General features: G+C 48.1%; 1 protein-coding gene across 1 annotated transcript; it reads right to left on the reverse strand.

The window, feature by feature from the left end:
* Nucleotides 1-220: 220 nt before the first annotated feature.
* Nucleotides 221-19,215, reverse strand: R3HCC1 (R3H domain and coiled-coil containing 1). The gene is given in 9 exon segments (XM_045997433.1): nt 221-538; nt 1,681-1,776; nt 3,205-3,275; nt 4,939-5,111; nt 6,286-6,889; nt 7,733-7,870; nt 8,252-8,379; nt 8,755-8,943; nt 19,192-19,215. Coding segments are annotated over 9 exon segments (1,560 nt in total). The 3' UTR covers nt 221-401.
* Between the last annotated feature and the right edge of the window lie 366 nt (nt 19,216-19,581).

The raw sequence follows: 19,581 nt of genomic DNA on the forward strand, positions 1-19,581 counted from the left end.
AGCCCAGGGCAGCAGGTTAGGATGCTGGAAGTGTTGGGAGACTGGGCAGGTCTCCCCCCCACCAACGCCCCCAAAACTGGGTAAACACGGGGCAAAAATGCTTTTGAGGCCCTGCTGGGATCCTCCCAGCCTACCTAAAGGACCCATTTCTTCAGCAGCCCCAGGTCTAAAACGGGAGAGAAACAGCACCCCCTAGTGTTCCCTGGCAGGCCATTTCATTTTGAAGCAATGTTCAACTTTTATTTTTTTCTCAACTTTGGAACTAGACCAAACGAAAGCCCACCCCACCCCACAGGGACACCCTAACAAACTGCAGAGGGCTATTCTGGTGTCTGTAAAGGCTTGTGGTGTTGGGGCACCAGCCCAGTCCTGCGGGCGCCAATCCAGGCTTGCTGGGCCTCTCAGGGCCTCAGGGAGGTAGGAGACTCAACGGCAGGCCACTCTTTCTTCCTGTGTTGGAGCCCCAGTGCCCGGGCCACCAGCCTCCTGGCCACCGTTGTATTTGTCTGTGGTCTCGCCTTCGCCAGACGTAGGAGCTCTAAAAGGAAAGCCCCATGGCATGAGGAACCTGAGTTCAAGGCTATGGCCACCACTCTTCCCAGTGACACAGCAGCCAAGAGGCCATCTGAGCCAACCTCTAAGGCCCAGCTGTCCCCACAGCATGGCCAGATGCCCGTGGGGTCCTAGCCTATTCCTGCCACCTCTGCCTCTTCCCTGATTGGGCCACCGGGAAGGGAAGTCAAGTCAAGATGGGACACCTGGAGCTCTTGGACTGACAGGATATTTACTGTCCCCACGTCTGGGGCAAAGGTTACACGGGACATAAGAGCATCAGGTGGCCTCAGGAGACCTCTTCCGGGCCAGTCTTGCCAGCCACTTTGCAGCCACAGAAAACTAGCCTCCAATATCCTCCATCATGCATTTGGGAAGGACAAGAGGAAAAACGAGGAGTGATCATTTATCTGGCACCTTCTGTGTACCCTCACTGCCTCAGGCAGGTGTGTCAGGCTGTTCTTTTTTTTTTTTTTTTAATATTTTATTTACTTATTTCACAGAGAGAGATCACCAGTAGGCAGAGAGGCAGGCAGAGAGAGGGGGAAAGCAGGCTCCCCACTGAGCAGGGAGCCCAATGCGGGGCTCCATCCCAGGACCCTGAGACCATGACCTGAGCTGAAGGCAGAGGCTTAACCCATTGAGCCACCCAGGTGTCCTCTGTCAGGCTGTTCTATTCACTCCTCCAGTCCACCCAGTACAATCTGCTTACTCTAGAGAGAAAGGAATCAGCTCACAGACATTAGGTGACTTGCTCAAGGTCAACTTCAAGGGGTGCCAGAAGCAGGATCACACACAGGGCTGACCCCAAAATCCAAGCTCTTCTTACCCCACTGTAAAAATGGTTTCCAGGGCCCAATAGAAAAGACCAAGCTTTTCCCTGAGCAACACCTAGAAGGGCAAGCCCAGAACAGAGCAGCTGGCAAAGAGCTCTCCGTAATGGGACCCTTTTTCCCTAGGCACCTCTGAGCCCCGGGGTGTGGGAGAGCATCCCTTTGGCCACTGTAGCCCAGAGGTCCTAAGGCAGAGAGCTCAATAACAGGAATGAATCCAAGGGAAGGCCCCACCCTGCCCAACCACTCGTATGCTCACGCGCCTTTCCCATCAGGACACAACCAGCTTCCTTACTTGGCCTCTGCAAGGCTTTCAGCTTTGACTGCTTGGTTCCCTGAGTGAGGGGCCGGATCTTGAGCACAGAAAAATCCTTGGTCAGGGCTTCAGCGGCTATGGAAAGAAAACAGATCTGGAGCCATCCCTGTTCCTCCTGGTGAGGCCCCATCAGGGCCAGGGAGCACATGTACCACCCCAAACTGACGGAGCCTCTCTGTGCACCCTCCTTGAAGCTCGGGGACTGGGCTGCCCTGACACCACTCCGAACGGGCAAGAGACGGCCGCCATCTGTTCACCTCATCCCCCCAGAGCTCCACAGGCCCGCAGAGGCCACCTGTGCTCTCAGATGGGTACCTGGTGCAGAGCCCAGCCTCCAAGCTCTCCCCTGGGCCAGTCTGGAGCCACACCAGCGAGGCTGCAATTGCTGACATCAGGGAAGGCCGGCTCCCGGCCCCCACCTCCCACCTTCTCACCTCCCACCTTTAGAAGCTCTTTAGAAGAAGGGCTTCTAAAGCTCAGGAGCTTCGAATAAACCCTCCCCCTTCCCCACTCAAGACCCTCCCAGTGCACGCCCTCACTGCCCAGAGCTATGCTGGAGCCACAGGGTACCTGGGCTATGGCATGTCACACACAGCACAAGAGAGCTATGTAAGCTGTGTAAGCCAAGGCCAAGATGGGACTTGCTCCTCACACACAGCTTGGCAGAGCTCAGGAGGCGGCCACGGCCACGCCGCATCCAGCACTCTCTTTCCACGGCACCCCGTGGCCACCCTCCCTGCCTGCCCTCAGTGGGCTCCTTCCCTGGTGCTGCAGCAGCCATCACGGCCCAGTCCTCCTGCACCCCCAACACCCCCAGCTCTCCTGAGAACTCGGTCCAAGTCAACTATGGCCTCTCCCAGCTCTGTTGCTGTTCAGAAGCTCATGGTTATGAAAACCCCAGCCAAGGGGGTCAGGGGTCTCGATAAATACACCCAAAGTGAGCCGTGTGTGGCAGGGGTGACTTGGGAGTGTGGCCGAGCGGGGGAAGGAGCACTGCGGTCACAGCCAGGGGCAGGCTGACGTCCCCAGGTTCGACACTGGGAGGCCTTCTAACATGGGACAGACCACTGACATTCTGGGAACCTCGGTCTCCCCATCTGTAAAATAGAAGTAACCTGACCTATTTCTTGAGGCTGCAATGAAAGCTGAGGAAAAACACATCTGCTTGAACCATATGAAATCCCCAGTATTTAAAGGCTTTTCACTTATAAAAAGAGCATGTTCCTACGATTTCATTTCCCATGCGGAAGCAGCCAGAGCTCAGCCTGTGACACAGGCTCAGTAAACATCACAGGACTCTGAAACCTCTGACCTGAAGGCATCACCACGAGCTGCCCGGCCCAGCACCCCCTCCACTGCGTCTGAACTCCCAGACGGGGAGGGCTGGGTGCGGGCTGCGGGGCCACTTGCCCAGGTGAGCCTGCACCCGACACAGGTGAGGTGATCCTTCCCTTGAAGATGGCAGCCAGAGAAAGGGCCAAGCACATCACGAAGCTGCATTACCTGAGGCCAGGCAGGGAAAGACACCGAATGCGTGCGTATCATCTACCCAGTGAATCTTGGGCCCCTTCTCTCTGTGCCAGGGAAGAGGAGACAGAGTAAGGACAAAAGCAAGGGGCGAAACCCTTTCTGCAGGAGTCCCCTCCCACCTCCAATCCTCCAACACTACGAGCCCAAGACAAGTTCCTATGTCCCCTGTGAGGAGACAACGCTTTGCAGCCAACTTTCTTGAAGGCCACACAGTTAGCCTCAGAAGGACAAGTATCAGCCCTGTGGATCGGTGGGTCCCAGATTCCCAGAGCTGAGGAAGACAGGACTCAAGGAGCTCGAAGAGCACAGCGCCAAGGGTGAAGAAGGCAGGCACCACCAAGGCGAGGCCAAGGGCATGGGAGACAAAAGGGTTTACGTGCTGGGGACAGGGGGCAGAACCTAAAATAAGCATGCCCATGTTACTGCTCCTGGTCAGCTTTCTTCCTACTGCCCAAAAAAGCCACACTGAGTCTGAGGCTGATGAGAGGCCAAAAGCAGTTTGAGGCCCGTTTCTCTGTGGGCACTGCCCACACTGGCTGAAGGAGTCAGAGGAGGCCCCCATTTGGCCACACCTTTAGGAAGCGAGAGCAGATGAGCCCCTCCTGCCCTACCAAGCAGCCCCTTTGGCATTCCTCAGGCTCAGGCTCAGGGAGGCAAGGGAGGGCCGTCTGGGAAGCAGTCATAAAAGGGGGCCATGAAAAAAGGCATCTTTATTCATTTTTTTTTCAAAGATTTTCATTTTATTTCAGAGAAAGGGCAAGGAGGAGGGGCAGAGGAGACGGAAAAAGAGTCCCAAGCACACCCCACTGTTAAGTGCAGAACCTAACACGGGGCTCAATCCCAACGCCCTGAGATCATGACCTGCGCTGAAACCAAGAGTCAGGCATTTAACCGACTTTGCCACTCAGGAGCCCCAAAAAAGGGATTTTTAAAAAACTAAGCTGGAAGAGCATCTGGCTGGCTGTCGGTGGAGCATGTGACTCTTGATCTCAGGGCTGTGGGTTCAAGCCCCATGTTGGATCGTAGAGATTACTTAAAAATAAAATCTTTGAAAAAAAAATAAAAGACTAAGCAGAAAAAGAGAAAGGAGAGTGAAAAAGGAAAATGAACATTAAAAAAAGAAAGTGGGAGGGAAGGAGAAGAGGAAGGAGGGAGGGAAGGAGGAAGGAAAGAAGGGGGAAAGAGGAAAGTAGGAAAAAGGAGGAAAGACTGGAGTTAGATCAAGAAATTTGAGGCAACAGAAATCTATGCTTGCAGTACACCCCCTTGGCGCCCATCTCCACCCTGACTCTGCCCCAGGCCTTTCAGAACCAGCTCACCCCAGAAACAGTTCTGGCACAGAAATGGCCCTCAGTCTGTAGACTGACTGATGGGGTGGCCGGGATGTGGAGCAAGAGGAGGCAGTGGGCTGCCTGCGTCTTGCACCCTGACAGGGAACCCGGCTCCCAGCAGGTGTGCGGGGGGCAGGATGGATGCCAGCAGGACCAGATCTAGAGCCGCTGAATATGCCCCCCACTAAAAAACCAGCTCTCCCCTTCTGTACTGTCATGGCCAGCAGGGGTACAGAGCCCAGAGCAACCACATTCACTTTCTGCCCTTCTTTCCAGACAGCTAGACCTTAGGGGAGGGGCAGCAAGGGTCCCCAACAACACAGTGACGTCCCAGCGCCCACCTCCCCTGCTTCCCTGAAGTCTTGTGAGCACTCACTGGAACTCAGAAAACGCGGCCAGCAGATCCTCAGTCTTGAGTGTCGGCTCAAAGTCGTAGATCTCCACCACATGGGCAAAATCCTTCTCTTTGGGCAGTTCCTCCACGAAGGAGGACGTGTCCACATGGATCTTCTCTACCTGAATGTCCTTCTCCGTCAGGTTGTCTGTTATCTGGGAGAGATCGCACCCTTCAGCAAGGGGAGCTCTGACATGCAGGGCTCTACACATGTGCTTTCAAAACCACACACCAAGTCCTGCAGGCAGAAGCAGGACTCACTCAGCAGGGAACAGACCACTGCAAGCGGCTTCCCACGGGAGCCACACCTGGCAGGAGTCTGGGAAAGGCAGCATGATGGCAGAATAGGCTAGAAGGTGGGGAGGCAGGAGTTTTCAGGAAGGTACCTCACTTTTATGGAGTCCCCATTGGGGAACTGGCATTTACGTGCATTATGTTTCATAGTATCCCCTCTTTACAGACAAGAGCACTATAAATCAAAGAGTTAAGGAATTCTGCCCAGGAGTGCCCTGGGTGGCTCAGTCGTTAAGCATCTGCCTTTGGCTCAGGTCAGGATCCTGGGGTCCTGGGATGGAGTCCTGCATCGAGCTCCCTGGTGGGGGTAGGGGAACCCTGCTTCTCCCTCGCCCACTCTCCCTGTTTGTATCTCCTCTCTTGCTGTCTATCAAATATATAAATTAAAAAAAAAAAATCTTTAAAAAAAAAAGTAATTCTCCCCAAAGATACATAGTAAGAGACAGAACTGGGCAAATCCAGGATCCTTCCTCCCCTTATTAACAATGCGATCTTAAGCAAGTCTCCCTGGTCTCTAGCCTTCATGCATAACACAGTAGTAAAAGATGCCCACCCTCCCAACGAACAGCCAGTCTCAGGGGCAGACACGCAGTTCCAAGGAAACAAGATTTGTAACACAAAGCCTCAGGCTGAAGAACCATTCTCATGACCAAGGCCTGCAGTTCCTTACAAAGCAACTCCTCATATCCTGTTACCTCATGAGGCAAAATATTATTATCCACCTCTCAGACCAGGCGGGTAATATATAATATATATAAAATAATATATAAACAAAATGACTTGCCCGTGGTTGCACGGGACTGCACGGGAACCCAAATCCACACCCTTGACCCCATATCCTGAACCCCATCCCCCCAACTGTGTCAGTCCCAGACTCCTTCGGGGAAGTCCTAGCGCTCCACCCCTACGTCTCCTAAGGGACCCCTATCACCCAACACCCAGCCCCTCCTCGCCAGGACCCCTGGTCACCGTCCGCCCATGACCACACCCACCTCACTTCCGCCCTCCCTTTTCTGGGCTTAAGAGCCTCATCACCTCCTGTAGCAGCTCACTGCAATCATCCCAGGAGCAGCTGCCCAGCCCCTCCTCTTCCGCCTCTTCCTCTTCCTCCTCTTCCTCTGCAGCCAGGCTCTTCTCCACCTCACTCCCATTCCCCTCTTCCAAGTCCAGTCGCACACTGGACCCCAGCCGTGTGGCTATCTCCAACCCATCTCCCATTCCTGAGTGGCTCTCGGGCCTTGGGGACTCAACGCCAAGTGGGTCCAGTAGCTGCTCATTGTCACAGTGTTGTTCTGGGCCCTCTGGGTCCTCAGGTGCCTGAGTCATCAACACAGGGAGGTCCTGCTCAGAGCTGAGGTCCCCAGCACCAACATTTCCAGGTTCTTCTGGGAGTCCGCCAGCTGGAGGGTCTCCCTTGAGCCCTAGGGTAGAGGGTGGTACCCCTTTTTCTTGCCTGCGCAGCACTCGGGGCACATACAAAGCCTGGTCTGGTTTGCGTCCACGATGCCACCGGCCGGCCCGCGCCCCTCTAGGACCCACAGGTGCTCCTTGGTTTGAGGTGGGCCGGGGACCTCGGTACTTGCTAAGCTGGGAGGCAGGAGGGTGGCTGGGGCCAGAGAGTCCATCTGAACTGGGTAACCTGGAGCAGAAACAGGAAGTGTGATCAGAGCAGTGTTTAGGACAACGGTTTACTGGTGCTACCTGCCATTCAGGCGTGAGGCTCTCGAGTCAGCGTTAGGGCAAAACCAACGCCACAATGACTCCTGGAAATACCACAGGAAGGCACTGGAGAGGAAGCTGAATGCCACGTTTGAAGAAGAAACACCAGCTCTCCCTCTGGTGTCATAAACTATGCTGGAGATACCGGAATCTTCAGGAATACACTAGATAAAAGTAAGTACTTGCATTTAGGAACTTGGTTATTAGAATAATATATAATGTTGGGGGCATCTAGGTGGCTGTCCAACTCCTGACTTCTGCTCAGTGATCTCAGGGTCATGATCTCAGGGTTGTGGGATCAAGCCTGACATCAGGCTCTGTGCTGAGCACGGAAACTGCTTAAGGGTCTCTCTCCCTCTCTCACTACCCCTCCTCTCTCTAATAAAAAAAAAAAATACATAACTTTAAACACTAGGATCACAGTGGTTATAATAAGATCCTGTGAGATGCACACATAATAGAAATGCGTGAGGCTCGAGTGTGCTTCTCACACTCCACGGCCTCTCAGAGCAGATGCTCTCACTGCTTCAACGGCTCTATTCTTCTCTCTTTCGGCCCAAGCATATAGCTGAATTTGCTGAATGAATCCCACAAACAATGTGCACCTGCCCCGCTGCTGAAACAGAAGGCGGGCACTGACCTGAAGTGGCTGGGGTGCGGACAGAAGCAGCAGCCTGGAGGCTGCAGGCCCTGGTTCCTGACCAGCTTATCCACCAACCCACAGGGAGCTGCCGAGGGCCCCCCACGGCACTAAGATACACACCTGATATCCAAGTGACAGATGACTGTCCTTCTCCTCCAGCCCTCCCCAACAGAGAAGCTGCTCAGAAGATCAAAATTCTCTGCTGTCCTGTGGATCAGGTACCGCAGGCGACTGGAGAGTGGGGGGAAAAGCAGCACCCTGGGAAGAGATGGGGATGAGTGCTGACCCGGGGCCGAGGGCCTGACCCCCACCAGGTCCATGCCCAGCCCACAGGAGGCTTGACACCAGGCCCCTCTGCCCCTCTGTGTCCCTGGCCAGCTGCAAAGAGGTTATCACAGGGAGTTACTTGTACCACTCCGTTCTTGTGCTGACACCCTTCGGTCTCTGGGTGATGCTCAGAATTACACAGGAAAGATGTGGCTGGGAGAGGCTAGCGAGGAGGTTATTAAACCCAAAGGCCAAGACCAGACGCAGGGAGGAACGAGCTACTTGGGAAGGGGGCACAGGCGGCTCCCCGTGAGCCCACCCTTCCCAAACAGGCAGCCGCCCCCGCCCCCGCCGCTCCCCGCCCCAGCTTACTTTGACAGCTGCTTCTGCAGCAGAAAGCGGTCCAGCTCCTCCTGGATGCGGTGCACAAAGTCATTCTCGGCGGAGGAGAGGAAGACGCCGTCCAAGCAGAGAAGGGCCAGGGTGACAGGTGGGAGAGCCTACGGGGCAGGACCCGGCGGGATCAGAGCAGAGACCCCGGGCCCACCCACACCCCGGAGCGGCGGTGCCGACGGGTCTTAGAAGCACCGCGGCCAAGGTCTCTCTTCTGACAAAAAAGCAGCCAGGCTCCGAGGCGGGGGGAAGGAAGTGCCCAGGGTCCCTGGGCAAGTCGGCAGCGGGGCCAGGGCAGCGACTCCTGGCCCTGCGGGAACGCGCACCCCTACGGCGAGCCCTCCCGGGGCCGGGCCAGGGAAACCGCGCGGCGCCTCTGGGGCCTGTTCGGCGGGCGCGGCCGGCCCTCCCCAGTCCCCGAGCGGGAGGCCTAGTGGGCTCGGAGCTCGCGACCCACCCCCAGGCCCGCACGCCCCACTCACCGCCCCTGCCCCGCGAGTCACCGACGCCGCTCTGAGGGTCCCCGGAAGCCCGCGCGCCCTGGCGCGCCCGCCATCACCCGGCCTCTGCGGGGCCACAGCGCCACCGCGCGGCCCGGGGGAGGCATCTCAGAAATGGCAGAGGAGCGTGTTCGGGATTTTTTTTTTCCCCCGATGAGAGCACACTGTCTCCTAGTATTAAGTTCAGCAAACACTTTTGAGTGCCTCCTACGTGCAAGATCGTGAAGTACCAGATTTCCCGGTTCAATGCTCCCCTTCCGAGGCACCTAACAGAGGAATAAGGAGGAAGTTAGTTTCTGGGCACCAAATATTTCACCACCTCTTGCCCATCTCTCCCCTTCTTTAGCCCTCATTGAGGGAATCTTCACAGAAGTCCAGCTGGACGCCAAGGGGTCCCTGACAAGGTATACCAGCCTTGTGGGTAACTGGGCGAAGTAGGCACTAGCATGGTGACTTGACGGCCATCAAATTATAGTACCCTTCTACATCCACATCTAAATCCAGCACCCACCTTAACGGGGGCTTGAAATTCTCGCCATCAGACAGCTCCTCCTGGCTATTATCATCTAGAAGACCAGAGCTGAAATCCTCCTGTGTCCTGAGAGGTGCTGAAATGTAAGCCCATGATCATCCTGAATCCAGAAGCTCAGAGCAAAGCAAGGCCCTGAGCTAAAAACACCAAAGACCCAGGTTTCCTACAGAGATGGGACCGTCTGAACATGCCCTGCAGTCAGATATGGGCAAGGTTATGGGGACAGCATAGTTCAAATGTGGGCTGGGAGGAGAGGCCTGGAACAGAAAAATGGAGAAAAATTAAGATGCATTTTGCTTTCTCAGAGTATTTCTTAAGAAGATGACGGTATTATATCACATTTACAAAAACAATGTTTCTAGGCGTGCCTGGGTCAGCTTAGTGGGTTAAGCCTCTGCCTTCGGCTGGAGTCATGATCTCAGGGTCCTGGGATTGAGCCCCACATTGGGCTCTCTGCGAAGAGCCTGCTTCCCTTCTCTCTCTCTGCCTGCCTCTCTGCCTACTTGCGATCTCTCTCTCTCTGTCAAGTAAACAAATAAAATCTTTTTTTTAATGATGTTTCTAGATAGTTGGGAGAATAAAAAGGGCCTAGAATAAAGACAAAACACAGTGCAGAGAGAATTCAAGGGAGCCAAGTCATGAGTCTCCTTTCTGGGTATGGTCGTGAGGAGCTTCTGAAGACCTGACAGATCCTTGCGCCTAGCCTGGAGGGGCTTGCAGTCCCTGAGAGGGCAGAGGATGGGAGGCCCGCAGGAAGAATGAGAGACTCCCTTGGGGTTTCTGACCCCACCAGGCGCACCCACACTCCACAGGGGCTTGAATGAAGCCGGAGCAGGCCCGGAGAGAACGCGGAGTGGCCACACGATGGCACTGTTTCTCTGACCAGGCTCCCTGGACTGGGCGGCGTGAGGCTGGGAGGCAAGCCCTTTAGCCACAGCTAGGGACCAGACCTTACCTGGGAGGAATATGCCTGGGGACTCAGAAAACAAAGGCCCAACTTTCTCAACAAAGTGGCTATCTCTCCCCAAAACAAAGGGACAAATCAAAAACCCCGGAAACAAGCCATGCCCCCACCTCTTTAGAGCTGGTCCGCAGTACAGATGTTCAACATATTCAGAGACGGGAAAACAAAGCTCCTAGAGGAAGGCTGCCCCCCAACCGCTTCTACCACACCCTCTTCAGGTGGCTCAGAAGCGAGAAACAAAAAAAAGGTGTCAGCACGCGTGCTTCCACCGTGGGTGGACCTCCTGAAGGGATGCTTCCAGAAATGTGGAAGGGAGTCAGAGTGCTTCTACCCACACTATTTTGGGACAGTATCAGGTGAGGATAAAATGAGCCCTATTACTCAGAGGGGAGTGAACAGAACAAAAAGCCAAAGGATAGACGGAATTTCTACAGAAAAAAAAAAAAAAAAAAGGATGAGCACATAGCAGGAAAAAGAGCAGAGCAGAGCATAGGCAGTAAGAGGATAATGGATGATTCTCTTGAGAAAAGAGAATACAATTTCAGTTAATAATTGCTTCCCATTCCCAAGGAAATCAAAGAAAGACTGATTTCCATGCCACGGTGGATAAACCAACAGATTGAGATGAAAGAGAACTGTCAGAGCCTTGGAAAGATGTAAAAGAGGCAATCACGTTCATCGCAGAAGCAGCGAAACTAAAGGCAACACGGCAGCACCGCCAAGTAAACGCTGGTGGGAAAGAAGATGACTATTTACAGAAAGCTTGCCGTAAGTCCTCAGAGCAGCTCTTTCAGATGGAGATTGGGAGCCTATTGTACAGGAGGAAACTCAGGTTTAGCCAAGGACACACAACTACTAAGCGCAGAGTTGGAACCCACTCAAATCTAGTTCTAGCCTGACTGCCACACCCATGCTCCCAAACACCACGGGATTAAGATTCTCCATGTTGAGAATGTCATCAGACTCATCTTGGTGGCCTGGAGCCAGATGCAGAAGTCAGGAATGAAATAAGTCCAGTGAATCCATCAGTTGAAGAAGCATGCTCGTATATGCTATAGAATGTTTCCCATAACAGGAGGTGTGATTGGAAGATTATGAAAGATTATGAAGGCAGGGGACTCGGCGTCCCAAACAGTCCTATATGGAGAGATGGACCCAGAGTTCCCTGCTGCAGTAGTGTGCTCTTTGTGTTCAAGGTGAAGTTTAAGAATACCCAGTCTATGGGCACCTGGGTGACTCAGTTGGTTAAGCCACTGCCTTCGGCCCAGGTCGTGATCCCTGAGTCCCAGGATCAAGTCCCACATCCGGCTCCCAGCTCCATGGGGAGTCTCCTTCTCCCTCTGACCTACTACCTTCTTGCGCTCTCTCTCACTCTCTCTCTCTCAAATAAATAAATAAAATCTTAAAAAAAAAAAAAAAGAATATCCAGTTTATGGCTGTTCTCGAAAGCCCTTGTAATGTGGGTATACATAGTTCGGCATATTGGAGAATCAAACACATGACGTGGTGATTCCAATTTAAAAAGTGAAATGGATCTCAGACTTACAATTTTAAAATGGGTAGATGTCATGATGTGGAGAAAAAGGCCAAAGAAATGTAGATAAATTTAAATTTCCATGCAACTCGCAGCCCGTCGACAAATACTTGAGACAGGCAGAGTAAGACATTCCTCCAGGAGCTCATAACTGTCTTAATGTTAATGCTCTGCTAGAGGCTTGACTGTAGCTTAGGGCTCCAGGATTCTAGAAGTCTTCTTTAGCATATGAAAATCCTTTCCGAAACTTCTTCTGTCTTTACTTCTCACCCTTAACTTAGAAGTATAATCAGGGCACCTGGGTGGTTCAGTCAGTAAAGCAGCTGCCTTCAACTTAGGTCATGATCCTAGGGTCCTAAGATCAAGCCTGGTATCAGGCTCCCTGCTCAATGGGGAGCCTGCTTCTCCCTGTCCCTCTGCCTGCTCCTCCCCCTGCTTGTGCTCTTGCTCTCTGTCAAATAAATAAATAAAATCTTTTTTTTTTAAGTATATAATCAACAGCTCCTCATAATCCCAGTATAGCTCTTCCTGCCCACAGGTCGTGTGCTGGTGCTTTAATAAAAACACCTTTTTGCACCAAAAACATCTCAAAAATTCTTTCTTGACCATTTGCTCAGGCCCACATCACATCAGTTAAGAGTATTTGACTAAGTTGGTAAACAGTATTATAATATTAAAGAGAGCTAGATTTACAATATTTTAAGATCAACAAGAGTTGTTTAAGTACAACACAGAGAAATGTTTTGCTTTATAGCCCACAAGGTCATCAATTTTATATGCATAAAAAAGTGAGGACTTCTGGAATATAGAGTAAACACACTTTCCCCTATTCCTCCTACTAAATATAACTAAAAACCCTGGACATTATATATAAAACAAACATAAGGAGACTGAAAGGCAGAGAGAAGAAGGCAGACCAGCTAGGGATCTCAGGATTCAAGGAAAAACAAAATGGTGTATTTCCTGGGTTTTCTTTATGCTTCAAATTCCCAGACTTTGACCTTGAAGCCAGCAATCCAGAAACATCAAAAGAAACAGACAAACAAAACAAAAACCTAACAAAAGCATTTTTTCACTCAGCCAAAGGGGCAGGCTAGCCAGAAAGAAAACTTTAGGACAATAATTGTTCTACCACAGCCAAACATTGTTCTCACTCAAAACAGCAAAACATAATAGGAGTCTAGATTGCCAGCTTCAGCAGCTTGTAATAAAGCGCCACAACCTTTGTACCAAGACAATGTCAGAGAAGGTCCAGTAGGGAATTGGGACTTTCATGCTCTCCAGGCAGTAATGAGCCCTGGCCCCTGCCTACAGTGTCAGTAGACACCACTAGAGAACTTAACTTCCATCCCCACCCAGCAGTAATGAGAAGCCTCTACCTTGGGTGTCAATGGCAGATGGGTGGGAAGCCTGGATTTTAGAACCCATCTGGCAGTAAAAAGATGCCCCCCGTGCCCCTGATAGAATGGTGTCAGAAAGAGACAGCTAAAACAGAGATATCACTAAGATCCAGAATCTCATAATACAACATAACACCCAAGATGTCCAGAATTCAGTCAGAAATAACTCATGATACCAAATACTGGGAAGACCTCAGACTCCATGGGAAAAAGGCAATCGATACAAATACTAAGATGCCAGAAATGTTACATTATCTGACAAAGATTTTAAAGTAGCCAAGACAGAAGTACTTCAACAGGGGCACCTGGGTAGCTCAGTCAGTTAAGCATCTGCCTTTGGCTTAGGTCATGATCCCAGGGTGCTGGGACTGACTTCCATATCAGGCTCCCTGCTCAGAGGGGAGTCTGCTTCTCCCTCTCTCTCTGCCCCTCCTCACTCCCCACTTGTGCTCTCTTTCTCTCTCTCAAAAATAAATAAGTAAATAAATAAATAAATAAAATCCTTAAAAAAAATTAAAAAGAAAGAAATGATTTAACAAGCAATTGTAAATGCACTTGAACAAATGAAAAAAGAAGTCTCAGCTAAGGCACAGAACATGTAACGAAGCACCAAAAGGAAATTTTAGAATTGAAAAATACAATAATGAAAATAAAAAACTCAGTGTAGAATGGAAGTGGAAAAAGAAAGAACCTATGAACTCAAAGATAAAACAATAGAAATGACCCAATCTGAACAACAGAGAGCAAAAAGACCTGGGATTGAGCCCCATATCAGGCTCCCTGCTTGGCAGGGAGCCTGCTTCTTCCTCTCCAGCTCTCCCATGTTTATGTTCCCTCTCTATCTCTTGCTGTAATAAATAAATAAAAAAATCTTAAAAAAAAAAAAAAAGACTGAAAACAAAAATGAACAGAGACTAGGGATCTGTGAGATGTTAACAAAACAATTTTACATTCATTTTATCAGAGTCCCAGGGAGGAGAAAGAGGGTGGGGTGGAAAAAGTGGTCAAAACAATTGCTGAAAATTTCTGAAATTTGGGAAAAAATCCACTTGGAAATTCATGAAGGGTCAATTTACCAAGAAAACATAGCAATCAAATTTGAGGAAGAAATTAAGACAATCTCAGATAAAGGAAGAGTAAGAGAATTTTTTGCCAGGAGACCTAGTCTAAAAGAACAACTAAAAGAAGTTCTCTAAATAGAAAAGAAACGATAAAAGAAAGAATCTTAGAACATTAAGATGGAGAAAAGAACACAGTAAGTGTAAATATAAGTAATACAATAGACTTGGTTTCTCTTCTTAAATCTTCTAAATTGTGCTTGATGGCTAAACAAAAATTATAACTATCTAGTGCAAATATTTAAGACAATTTATTGTAATTTATTATAGTTTATTATAAGTGGAAAAGGTTAAAAGGACATAAAGGGAGGTAAGATTTCTATACTTTACTCTAGTTGGTAAACTGAGAACACCAGAAGACTGTGATACCTAAAGCAACCATTTAAAAAAGCTATATAAAGAGACATCTAAAAAATACTATGGGTAAATCAAAATGGAATTCTAAAAAATGTTCAAGTAACCCACAGAAAGGCAGGAAAAAGAAAACAGAAATGAAAAACAAAGAAAGCGGGATGCCTGGGTGGCTCAGTCAGTTAAATATCCAATCTTGATTTTTGGCTCAGGTCATAATCTCAGGGTTGTGAGACTGAGCCCCACATTGGGCTCCAACTGGGCATGGAACCTGCTTAAGATTCTTTCTCCTCATTTTCCTCTACCCCCCACCCCCTAAACACACACAAACACACGCATACACACACACACATACACACACACACAGAAAGCATAGTAAAATAGCAGACTTAGACTCTAAAATATTACTAATTACACTAAATATAAATGTTCTAAATACACCAATTGAAAAGACAGATTGTCAAAGTCAATTTAGAACTATAGATATATGCTATCTGCAAGAAGCTTACTTCAAATAGAAAAAATATAGGTGGGTTGAAAGTAAAAGGATGGGAAAAGATCTGTCATGCAAACAGTAATCGAAGGAAAGCAGGTGTGGCTATATTAGTTTCAGATAAAGTAGAATTCAGAGCAAAGAAATTAGTTGAGAGAGAGACGGACATCATATAATGACAAAAGCATCAATTTACAAGACATGGCAATCCTAATGTGTAAGTGCAAAAGAAAAGAACTGCAAAATATGTAAAGCAAAAACTCATAGAACTGAAAGGAGAAATGACAAGGCCCACAATTATAATTAGAGATTTTGACATCTCTCTTTCAACAACTGATAGAATACCTAGACAGAAAAGCTGCAAAAATATAGATTAATTCAACAATACCATTAATCAACAGGATCTAATCAACATGTGTGGCACCTGGCTTGCTCAAGTGATAGAACATGTGACTCAGGGTTGTGGGTTCAAGTCCCACGTTGGGTATAGAGTCTATTTTTTTTTAAAGATTTTATTTATTTATTTGACAAAGAGAGATCACAAGTAGACAGAGAGGCAGGCAGAGAGAGAGAGGGAAGCAGGCTCGCCACTGAGCAAGAGTCCGATGCGGGACCCGATCCCAGGACCCTGAGACCATGACCTGAGCCGAAGGCAGCGGCTCAACCCACTGAGCCACCCAGGCGCCCCTGGGTATAGAGTCTATTTAAAAAACAAATGAATGAAATAAAATAAAATAAATAAAACAGGACCTAATCAATATGTGTAGAATACTCTACCCAACAACAGCAGAATACACCTTCATTTTAAGTACCCATGGAACATAGTCAAAGATAGACAATTTCCTAGACCACAAAACAAACTTCAACAAATTTAAAAGAATTTAAGTTATACATTATCTGTTTTCTGACCACAATGAACTCAAACTAGAAATAAGTACCAGAAAGATAGCAGGACAATCTCCAACCATTTGGAAACTAAAAAAACATGCTGGGCCAAAAAGGAAATTAAAAACATGCTAGGTCAAAGAGGAAATCCTGGGGAAATTTAAAAGTACATTGAATGGAATGAAAATGAATAGAACATATCAATATTTGTGGAAAACAAAAAATTAAATGCAACCATTAATTTAAAAAATTAAAATGCAACCATATTTTGTTAAAACAAAGGAAAACATGAAGCTATAAAGTGGCTTGCCATTTTATAGATAGACAGACAAATGTCTGATACAGATCATGGCAAGATTCTTTTCTCTGGGCATTAAAAAAAGCCAAATATAAGATTTAGGTGGAATACAAAGGGGAAAATCAAATGGCTGCAGATTTCCCTAGCAACTCACATGCCACAGGAAAATGGAACACTATCTGTGGATGTTTAAAGGGGAAATGTTAAGAGCACAAAAATCTATAAGCCGCGATGGCAGCTGGAAGATGTTTCCAAACTTGCAATGACTTTGTAAGTCTTTCTCACAGAAATTCCACTGAGGGAAATGGAGTGGTCCTGGCCTATCTATGGTGGAGATGTCAGAACATTGGCAGACACTGTTTATAGACACCCTGTCTGTGTCCTGCATAGCTTAAGTCTCAAGACTTCTGGAAAATCCACAAATAACTGAAATTGTTTTCTCTAATGACCTAGTCAATCTATTCCAGAATAGATGGCCTGACCAATCTCTTTGATAGCTGTGAGCTAAATAACCCTAATTAGAAAAACAAAATTCACCCTTTGTAGACTAGCACCTTGTCCCCCCTTGCCTTCTTCCTTGCCTTTTCCTTATGTAAGTCCTTTTTTTTTGGTTTTCTTTTCTTTTCTTTCTTTTTTTTTTTTTTTTGTCTTTGTTCACCCATAAGAATCTAATGCCTGTCCTTGGTGTTCTTGTGAGTTAGTTACACAACTCACTAAAGGATGTTTCTTTTTTTTTCCTTTTTTAATTTATTTATTAATTATTTTTATTAACATATAATGTTTTATTTGCCCCAGGGGTACAGGTCTGTGAATCGTCAGGCTTACACACTTCACGGCACTCACCAATTCACATACCCTCCCCAATGTCCATAACTAAATGATGTTTCTAAGCTTTGCCTTGACATTCATTACCCTTCCTGGGAAGCGACTACAAGACATAATGCAGGGGGCTCCTGGATGGCTCAGTGGGTTAAGCCTCTGCCTTCAGCTCAGGTCATGATCTCAGGGTCCTGGGATGGAGCCCCACTTCAGGCTCTCTGCTCGGCAGGGAGCCTGCTTTCCCCATTCTCTCTGCCTGCTGCTCTGCCTACTTGTGATCCCTCTTTCTCTGTCAAATAAATAAATAAAATATTTTTTAAAAAAGACATAATGCAGACAACCAAGGGATGAATAAATAAATGACTTACAAACTGGGATGTCATGAGAGAGAATGCTTCATGATGAACATTTAATTTGCTTAAACATTTAGTTAAGTGAAATAACCACAGCAAGAAAATGGTATACGAATATCATAATTCTTGAAAGAAGAGTTACAGAATGTAAAAAACAAACCGTTTTTTATCACAACAGATTAGGACGGGAACCTCCAAATGCATTCTAAAGTGTAGAGAAAGGAGGAAGGGCGTGTAACTCTCACATTCAATAAGTAATATTTTTTCCAAGTAACTGGCAGAAACTGGGGACATTAGTTAATAAAGAAGATTGAACTTATAGCAAAATACAGCCAAAAATATAATACAAGGGGAGGGGGGAAGAAAGCTTAAAGAATGGACAAAAAAGAGATGATGGAAGTAACATTAAATAAAGCCTTGGCAAACAACAACAAAAAAACAATCCATATATGGTGGTCTCCCTGATATGAGGAAGTTGAGAGGCAATGTAGGGGGTTTGGGAGATAGGAAAGGAATAAATGAAACAAGATGGGATCCAGGGAGACAAACTATAAGAGACTCTTAATCTCACAAAACAAACTGAGGGTTGTGGGGGTGGGGGGGTGAGGGTTGTTGGTGGTGGTGGTAGGGAGAGGGTGGTTGGGTTATGGACATTGGGGAAGGTATGTGCTATGGTGATTGTTGTGAAGTGTGTAAACCTGGCGATTCATAGACCTGTACCCCTGGGGCTAATAATACATTATATGTCAATTAAAAAAATAAAAAAAATTTAAAAAACCATATATGGGATAGATTCCATTATATCATGCACATTAAAATTGATTCAAAGAGCAAAATATCATTCTATGTTCTTTACCAAACTCACACCTAGGACAACTCTATGCAAATTTATTTAAGGAACTCAATAAAGTAGTCAAAACACCACATGGAACTTAATGGGAAACACTAGGAATACCACATTAATTTCAGAGCAAGCCAGGGATATTCACCAATGTCTTTTGTTGTTGTTCCTGCTGTTGTTGGTAAGATTTTAGTTATTATTGGGGGACCTGGGTGGCTCAGTGGGTTAAAGCCTCTGCCTTCAGCTCAGGTCGTGATTCCAGGGTCCTGGGATCGAGCCCCGCATTGGGCTCTCTGCTGGGCGAGGAGCCCGCTTCCCCCTCTCTATCTTCCTGCCTCTCCGCCTACTTGTGATCTCTGTCTGTCAAATAAATAAATAAAATCTTTAAAAAAAAAAAATAAAAAATAAAACAAACAAACAAAAAAGATTTTATTTTTTAAGTAATCTCCACACCCTTTGAACTCACAACCCCGAAAGATCAAGAGTCCCAGGCTCTACAGAGTAAGCCAGTCAGGCACCCTTCACCAATGCCTTTTTTACCATTTTTTTCTAGAGGTCTTAGCAAAAGCAATTTGGGCATAAGAAAGAAAGAAAACTGGAAAGGTTAGAAGTTGATGAGATCCAACAAAGTATCATCATTTGCAGAATATTTTTTTCCCACAGAAAATTTCAAGATCCACTAAGAAAGTCTTAATAAGCAGGAACTGTGTCCAGAAATGAAGATCATTTGGAACAGAGGAAGTGGGAATGCTAACAGAAGGGCAGAGAAAGGCAGGGGTAGGGAGGCTGGAGAGAAAGGACAGAGAGACCCACCCTTAGACCCTGCTCTACCTGATAGGCCTCCATGTACGCCATCCCCTGCTGTGGAGGGTCCCCACCCCAGCCCAAACTCTGAAACTGTTTGTTGTCCCTCCGTTGCTAGGAGACCACTGGTCTGGCTAGCCCAAGTTCTAGCTCCCTTCTTAAAGGGCCAGGGTGACAGGAACCTCGATGGGGAATGCGGGGGGAGGGGTGTGTCTCACTGGTGGGCTGCGGGCCTCAGGCCCATCATCATCTCAGCCTCCAAGCTCCTGCCAGGGACTCCTTAGGAAGACTGACGGCTAGTGTTTGCACAGCCCCCCAAACCCAGATCTGCTTTCCCCAGTTCAAATGCTACTTCACAACAGCCCCTACAGCAGCCATGGGCCTTAAAGGACAGGAGGAAAGAATGGATGTTAAGAC

The sequence above is a fragment of the Meles meles genome, chromosome 2 (assembly GCF_922984935.1).
Source record: "Meles meles chromosome 2, mMelMel3.1 paternal haplotype, whole genome shotgun sequence".
Lineage (NCBI taxonomy): Eukaryota > Metazoa > Chordata > Mammalia > Carnivora > Mustelidae > Meles > Meles meles.